The 9,146-nt window shown below is 37.2% G+C and overlaps 1 protein-coding gene across 1 annotated transcript in view; it reads left to right on the forward strand.

Annotated features, from left to right (window-relative positions):
• DLG2 (discs, large homolog 2 (Drosophila)) overlaps window positions 1-9,146 on the forward strand; it is a 2,340,373-nt gene that overhangs the window by 10,578 nt on the left and 2,320,649 nt on the right. The window contains exon 3 of the mRNA XM_010853191.1: window positions 8,327-8,458. Coding sequence (XP_010851493.1) covers window positions 8,327-8,458 — 132 coding nt within the window. The remainder of the gene's footprint in view (window positions 1-8,326; window positions 8,459-9,146) is intronic.

The raw sequence follows: 9,146 nt of genomic DNA on the forward strand, positions 1-9,146 counted from the left end.
GAGAAAAGGAAAGATACAAGTATCTGAATGCGGAGTTCCAAAGAATAGCAAGAAGAGATAAGAAAGCCTTCCTCAGCGATCAATGCAAAGAAATAGAGGAAAACAACAGAATGGGAAAGACTAGAGATTTCTTCAAGAAAATTAGAGATACCAAGGGAACATTTCATGCAACGATGGGCTTGATAAAGGGCAGAAATGGTATGGGCCTAACAGAAGCAGAAGATATTAAGAAGAGATGGCAAGAATACACAGAAGAACTGTACAAGAAAGATCTTCACGACCCAGATCATCACGATGGTGTGATCACTCACCTAGAGCCAGACATCCTGGAATGTGAAGTCAAGTGGGCCTTAGAAAGCATCACTATGAACAAAGCTAGTGGAAGTGATGAAATTCCAGTTGAGCTATTTCAAATCCTGAAAGATGATCCTGTGAAAGTGCCAGCAAATTTGGAAAACTCAGCAGTGGCCACAGGACTGGAAAAGGTCAGTTTTCATTCCAATCCCAAAGAAAGGCAATGCCAAAGAATGCTCAAACCACTGCACAATTGCACTCATTTCACACGCTAGTCAAGTAATGCTCAAAATTCTCCAAGCCAGGCTTCAGCAATATGTGAAGCGTGAACTTCCAGATGTTCAAGCTGGTTTTAGAAAAGGCAGAGGAACCAGAGACCAAATTGCCAACATCCGCTGGATCATCAAAAAAGCAAGAGAGTTCCAGAAAAACATCTATTTCTGCTTTATTGACTATGCCAAAACCTTTGACTGTGTGGATCACAATAAACTGTGGAAAATTCTGAAGGAGCTGAGAATACCAGACTGCCTGACTTGCCTCTTGAGGAACCTATATGCAGGTCAGGAAGCAACAGTTAGAACTGGACATGGAACAACAGACTGGTTCCAAATAGGAAAAGGAGTCCATCAAGGCTGTATATTGTCACCCTGCTTATTTAACGTACATGCAGAGTACATCATGAGATACTCTGGGCTGAAGAAGCACAAGCTGGAATCAATATTGCCGGGAGAAATATCAATAACCTCAGGTATGCAGATGATACCACCCTTATGGTAGAAAGTGAAGAGGAACTAAAAAGCCTTTTGATGAAAGTGAAAGAGGAAAGTGAAGAAGTTGACTTAAAGCTCAACATTCAGAAAACTAAGATCATGGCATCTCGTCCCATCACTTCATGGGAAATAGATGGGGAAACAGTGACAGACTTAATTTGGGGGGGGGGGCTCCAAAATCACTGCAGATGGTGATTGCAGCCATGAAATTAAAAGACGCTTACTCCTTGGAAGGAAAGTTATCACCAACCTAGATAGCATATTCAGAAGCAGAGACATTACTTTGCCAACAAGGATCTGTCTAGTCAAGGCTATGATTTTTCCAGTGGTCATTATGGATGTGAGAGTTGGACTGTGAAGAAAGCTGAGTGCCGAAGAATTGATGCTTTTGAACTGTGGTGTTGGAGAAGACTCTTGAGAGTCCCTTGGACTGCAAGGAGATCCACCCAGTCCATCCTAAAGGAGATCAGTCCTGGGTGTTCATTGGAAGGACTGATGCTGAAGCTGAAACTCCAATACTTTGGCCACCTGATGCAAAGAGCTGACTTACTTGAAAAGACCCTGATGCTGGGAGGGATTGGGGGCAGGAGGAGAAGGGGACAACAGAGGATGAGATGGCTGGATGGCATCACTGACTCGATGGGCATGAGTTTGGGTAAACTCCGGGAGTTGGTGATGGACAGGAGGCCTGGCATGCTGTGATTCATGGGATTGCAAAGAGTTGGACACAGCTGAGCAACTGAACTGACTGACAAATGCTTAGCAGGATACCTTTACTTTTTGTTACAAGGAAGAGGAAAGCTGTGTTCAGAGTCAGAATCTCTTTCCATCAGTTGTCTGAGTCCAGCTTCCTGGTCAGCTCCTGGAGTAAGCCTGCCCAGATGTGGCAGGTACACAGCTGGTTACAGCAAAGAAGTGCCACGATACGCTTTCTACTTTTTGATAGACTAGGATGATGTTCTTATGAGTTATTTCTTCTCTTTCAATGTTACTAATTTAAACCATTCAATATTTACGAAATGATTGCAGTATTTTGATCTGCATTAAGTCTGGCCATACATTTTCCCCACAATTTAAACTCCAAGTTTTTTCTATTTTTTTTTTCCATCTTTGTTTCCCCTAGTGTGTTACAACTGGAACAAGGCATTTTTTAGTATTCCGCTGAAGATGCAGTTTGCTGTCTTTTCTATTTGTTACTATTTTAAGCGTATACTTTTCTGATTTTCTCTTCAGTAATTCTATAGAAAAGCTGAAAGAATGACTTACCTGAAAGGTGGCAACATAAATTCACCATTTTAGTTTAGTACCTTTTTGTGGCAGTAGGGGACAGTCTCATCAACAGATGCTTGTTGAAGTATATTTAAAAAGTTTAAGGGGGAGAAGTAAAGTATAATTACAGAAAATTACAGAAAAAAGGACAATTACAGGAAAAAGAAATACTGTGATCCTTTCCCAGTAAGTTGAATTTCAGTATGGCATAATACTTAAAAGTATGGGCTTTGGTGCCAGATGGACCATGGTTTACGTCGTGGTTCCAGCACTTACTGGTTGTGTCACCTTGGAAGAAATGAAGTTACTTCATTTCTCAGTTTGTTTCCTCATTTGAGGAATGTGTATTTCTTGGGGTACTTGGGAAGATTAAATAAAGTGATCTATGCAGAATACTTAGCATTACTCAACAGCTAATTTTATTAGTTATAAAATGATACCTTTGTTTTTATCACCTTGGGCTTTATATTTTAATATTAAAGCATCTTTTTAAAGACCTAGTATCAGGATAACTTTTGTGTTGGCATTCGTCATTTTAGTGTTTTCACATGAGTCTTCATCATTTTATCATTTTCATGTGAGTATTCTTTATATGGGGCTCTTCCCTGGTGGCTCAGTGGTAAAGAATCTGCCTGCCAACGCAGGAGACTCAAATTCTATCCATGGATTGGGAAGCTGCCTTGGAGAAAGAAATGGCAACCCACTCCCAGTATTCTTGCCTGGGAAATTCCATGGACAGAGGAGCCTGGGGCTATAGTCCATGGGGTTGCAAAGAGTTGGACATAACCTAGCTACCAAAAACAACAACAAATCCTTAATTTACAAAATAACAAAAATGATAATGTTAACAGAATTAAGCACATATAGTTCCCCAAAGAAGAACACACACACACACACACACACACACACACACACACACACACACACACACACACACACACACACTTTTATTTGAGGGACTTCCTGGTGGTTCAGTGGTTAAGACTCTAAGCTTTCAGTGCATGGGACACAGGTTCAGTCCCTAGTCAGGGAACTAAAATCCTGTATGCTGCATGGCTTGGCCACAATTTTTTTTTTCTTCTAATTTGCTGGTCATAATGGTATATAAGTAATGATCAAAAACTGTTCAGTGTTGCATATATTCACTTCAGATGACATGGGGGCGGAAACTGTCATCATTCTTTCTTGTTTCAATTGATAGATAGCATACTGTAGTTAAAATGATCTTTATAAAACTTTAAAAATGGTCGTGCTCATCTTTATTAAAGATTTTTCCATGGCTTCTTATTCTTCTTCAGGAAAAGGCCAGTGTGATCTGTATGGTATCAGTTTACTTCTCTGTTCTCTTGGCACCTGGTACCTCATCATAGCATGACCACACTCTATTTTAATCTTTTACTTTGTTTAAATTTTCTACTTAATTATCTTTACCTTCAGACAGAAGACATCCCTGAGAGGGTAGAATATTTATCTTTTTTAGTATTGAGCGACCAAAGTCTAGAGCATCATAAGATAAATATTTGAGTAATGAAGGAAAGAACTTAGTAGCTCTATTAGATTTTAAAGGTAGGACCATTTAAATTTATGTTATAACTATTATTTTATATTAATAAGCACATGTAAAAATAGAGATTCAACTTATAACCCTAGATTCTAAAATTTAGTGATAAAATTATGTCTGATTGGTCAAGTTTTGTTTTTTTTTTCCCCATAGAGATATGCTCAATTGTTTCTGGAGGATTAAGGGTGGTACTATGGAGAGAACACTCAGAATCGAAAGCTTTAGGATTATGCTCCAGGTTTGTTATTCAGTAGTTCTGTCATCTTGGGCAAGTCACTTACGAACTTCAGTTTTCTGCCTGCGTGTGTATTAGTCCTCCAGTTATGTCTGAATCTTTGCGACTCCAGAGATTATAGCCCGCCAGGCTCCTCTGTCCATGGAGTTCTCCAGGCAAGAATACTGGAGTGGGTTGCCATGCCCTTCTCCAGGGGATCTTCTGACTCAGGGATCGAACCTAGGTCTCCTGCATGGCAGGCAGATTCTTTACCATCTGAGCCACCAGGGAAGCCCCAGTTTCATGTATAAGAGGCAATATAACTTCTCAGTGGTGGGAATCAGATAATGCATGGGAAAGTTCTTTCTAAACTGTGAAAGTGAAAGACGCTCAATTGTGTCTGGCTCTTTGCGAACCTATGGACTATACAGTCTGTGGAATTCTCCAGGCCAGAATACTGGAGTGGGCAGCCTTTCCCTTCTCTAGGGAATCTTTCCAACCCAGGAATCGAACCCAGGTCTCCTGCATTGCAGTCAGATTGTATTTAAAGGGATTTCAAGATTTGAAATGATTTGTGTGTTTAGTTTACCATTTCCTTTATTATACTTAGATCTTAGTTTTCTGAACAATACCATCACATGTTCTATAATTCTTCTTAGTTGTGGCAAATAATTTTATGTTATCTTTTTCCTATCTAAAAATTCATGTTAGCAATATTACTGTTTCAAATTAAATCACCTGTCCCAAATTATAACTTTTTGGCAATGCTGTTCTTAAACCAAAGACAAAAGAGTTGAACCTTAATTAACAGACATGGGATTACCTATGATTCCAATTATGTAACATTCACTATATCCTTTGGATTGTATATTTCATCTGAAATTTTTATTTTTAAAAATGATTTCCCTGTTATTTCCTTCTGTATCTGCCTTCAGGTATTCCAAGTTTAGTTTTGTCCTTTCAGTAGACTCTGGAGTCATATGAATACAGATTTCCTTTAACAGAGAAAATAAGATAATTGAGATCATTGTATTGGCAGTTCAGGTGAAAAAATATCTCCACTTATACCTGGTTTAATTTGAATAGCAGTCAAGGTATTAGTCCCAACTTACTTGGGTAATTCTCAACTTTCCACTTTATTAAACATCTGGTTAGGGATCTTTGAATTATACAACAAGATCCTTGTTATCTTTTGTTTTCTTTATTTACCATCTTTGTATAATTATGTAGTTTTCTATTATCTTCACATTCAAGCTTTTGTTAATCAGAAACAAGAATTTAATCAGAAATAGAATTAACACCAGATGGTGATCATTGATGTCAAAAAGAACCTTGAAAAGGCAACCGCAATTCCATCATTAGATGCTGGCATGCATAAACCTAAGTTGTCTAAGACAGACTTGACCATATTTGACCATTTTTATTGTATTCTGCCTTTTTGTTTTATGTGTCAGTATTTTGTTGTACAGAAATGAGATACATAATAAATTCTGTTGGTTTAGAGGCCATCTAGATGCTTTTGATAGTGTCTTCCCTGGGTAGTCATTCAATAAATATGTGTTGAAGGAATTAGTTAAAGTCCCTTTACCTAGTGACTTATATCTGTAGATGTGATTATGGGAATGCTATCATGGTGTGCTGCAGTCCATGGGGTTGCAAAGAGTCAGACACGACTTAGCAACTGAACAACAGCAACAATAAGAAACAATGAAAGCAAAGAAGGTGTAGACAGCATTTCAAGGAGTTTTGCTATGGAAGGGAACAGAGAACTGGGGACAGTAGTTAGTTAGAGGAATTAAGGGTAAAGGAAGGTTTTTAAAAATCACTGCTCTTACAGTTTTATTTGTATGCTAAAGGGAGGGATTGGAGAGGAAAACAGTTGATGATGAAGCAGTGTAGGCAAAAGAAAATAGGCTTAGGTGCTTAAGTAGAGGAGTTGGCATTACCAATATTTTATCCATAGTAACGGGGAAGACAGAATATAGGGGAGCAGCTACAGATGACCTAGTGGATATTAGATTAGGAGATTGTGTAATTTCTCTTCTGATTTTCCACAAAATGGACAACATGATCATCAGCTGAGGATGGCTGTAGGGGTAGAGAATTGGAACGTTCAATAGGAAAATATGAATTATTGTTATAATTGATATTTAGTCTGTGAAAGTGGTAGATTTGAAGGGGGAAAGGCTATTAAAATTCAAAGACAGTTGTCTTTGTGGTAATGATTGTGGTAATCATTTCACAATATATACATATATCAAAACTTTCTGTTGTACACCTTAACTGTATACAATTTTTATTTGTCAGTCTGACCTCAGTAAAGCTGGGAGAAAAAGAATGAATCTCAAAGCAGGGAAGTTTTGATGAAGATTCCTCATATGATTAAAAAATACACAATAACAAAAGAAGAGCTCTGGTCAGGTGGAGAAGTACCAGGAATTCCTAAAGAGACTTTTGAAGGAAGTGACACTGACTGAAGGTAAAACTCTTACTGATGACAGAATCTGAGCAAAGGATGAAATTGTGGAAAACCAAGCCTGGCGTGCTGCAGTCCATGGGATCACAAAGAGTTGGACACAACTGAGTGACTGAACAATAATTCCAATCAGCTTTCATCCAAAATGATATTAATAAGAAACTTCATAGTGTGTCTTCTCTATGAAAAGTTTGTATGCTATTCCTCAGACAGGAACTCCTCAAACAGAACAAATATAAAATTATATAAATCATATAAAGAGGAAAATTATCAATTTAATATTTAAGATTATGGTCTGAACTTTGTTGCCACTTTCTTCAGAAGCTTTCGAAACATAATTTTATAAAATACAAGTCGATGATGAAAGCAGTTGTTCGTTTGTTAAGATGACTCTTGCCCTTTCTCATAATGCATTTCAGGTCTGAGGAAGTGTTGTATTTTATATTCTCAGTGTACATTCATAAGTATTACTGGTTAAAAATATGTGACTTGACATTTTTCAAACAGAACTTAATTTTGGAACAACTAAATTGAGTCTTCTCACTTCCAAAAATAATTGTCACCTACTACACACAAAGACACTGCCACTTTGGTGACTTTTTCAGGGATATTTTGTTGTCTGGGCAACTAATACTTTGTCGTGTGAGCAGTTCAAGAAGCCATAGTATAACAGTGCATATTAAGAATGCCTGTAGTATTTGTGTAGGCAAAGTGGTTTGGAAGAAGAGTGACAGTGATTACTTTTAACTGTCAGAGATGGTTTTATGAAATAGAGAGCATTTGTGTGTGTGTGTGTGTGTGTGTGTTGGTCGTTCAGTTGTGTCTGACTCTTTGTGACTCCATGGACTGTATGTATTCCACCAGGCTCCCCTGTCTGTGGAGTCCTCCAGGCAGGAATACTGGAGTGGGTTGCCACTTCCTTCTCCAGAGAACATTTGAGTTAGGTCCAAATTAAGGGAAGATAAGTTTTCAGTTGACTTCTTGATTACTTTCTATGCGCTAGGTATTGTACTAAGCATTTTGTAATTTAATCCTGCTGCCTGTAAGGAAACAAGCTCAGAGAGGTTAAGTAACTTATTGACGGCCACACAGCTAGCAAATAGGTTTCAGACCCAGACCCAGCTAACAATAAACTCTTTCTAATGTAGCATACTAATTCAAGGAGGAGAGAGGGCTATGGGGGAGGATATTCCAATACAGAGAGCAGGAGGAGCAAAGAAAACTACACAGGTATAGAAAGTGTGTGTGTGTACGTATGTGTGTGTGGGGGGCAGAGTGGAGAGTGAAAGTGAGTAATCCACTGTGGCTTTGGCACTGTGTGTAAATGTGTGAAGGGGGTGAAATAATATATAGTGGGAAATAAAGACTGAAAATATAGCTTGTAAACAGCTTATGGGATGGTGGTCTCAAAAGTTACATTAAGGAATCTGGACATTATGTTGTAGGAGGTCAAAATTTTCCTGACAGAGTCTTATCTACTGTGTGAATATCAACTGGTCGGCATTCCATATGGACTTTTGCCTTGTTTCATAGTTGCAAATTCTTTTGGAAGACAATAGAAATAAAAGTGGGTTCTTAAAATTGAGTTCATTGTAATTATCAATTTTAAAAGTAGTTTATGGAATTCCTGATTAGTTATTATTCTGTGTTATGAAATTAGGAATACCATTAGACAATAGTTTAATGTTAGATTACTGTTTTTCTGAGACCATAAGATAGAATTTTAAAATCATGTTTTTCAGATACTGACCGAGCTTTGTCATTACTGGAAGAATACTGCAAAAAATTAAGGAAACCAGAGGAGCAGCAGTTGAAAAATGCTGTTAAAAAGGTGATGGGTATCTTTAAGAGCAGCTTATTCCAAGCTTTGCTAGGTAGGTATTAAAAATTATTCATCATCTTCGCGATTAGAATTGGGCTTAATTGTTTGAATATTGTTGTCAGAGAACCTGATATTAACCAAATTTGAAACTGAAATATTTTTCTTGATATCAGGTAGAAGAAAATATTTTTTTTCATTTTCTTATTTCAGCTTATCTTAAAAAAGAACTGCTATAAGATGGAAATAAGTATATGTTAATAAAAATAAAAGTATTGAAAGAATGTTTTGTATAGGAAGACAAGTAAACACAGGAAAAAGCTGGAGTAGTTTATTTCAAAAATTGAGGAAAAATGTGCTAGAGAAGGAAGTCGCTTCCTTCTGGAGAAGGACTTGCCTGACATGAATAGTGATGGGTCACATTCTATTCAGCTAGGATTATAGTTCTAGTCTTACCTTCTTCAGACAAAACTTAAAACACTATTTTTCATCTTTTTGCTTCTCTCAAAAAATCTCATGATTCACACTGAAAAATTTATTGATGAAAATTTCAATACTTTGTCAGTTTTTCATGAATTGAGCTACATAATGTTTAACCTTCTGTTTATTCTTGAATTTATGGTTTATTTATGTATATCTTTATACATACGTTTTTGCATTTATGCAGATAATTTTAAATTCTTTTTTTAGAATTAAACTAGTAAAGATACAAATACCTCCCCCCAACAAAAGTGACCAACAGT

The sequence above is a fragment of the Bison bison genome, unplaced genomic scaffold (assembly GCF_000754665.1).
Source record: "Bison bison bison isolate TAMUID 2011002044 unplaced genomic scaffold, Bison_UMD1.0 scf7180017864324, whole genome shotgun sequence".
In the NCBI taxonomy this organism is placed as follows: Eukaryota; Metazoa; Chordata; class Mammalia; order Artiodactyla; family Bovidae; genus Bison; species Bison bison.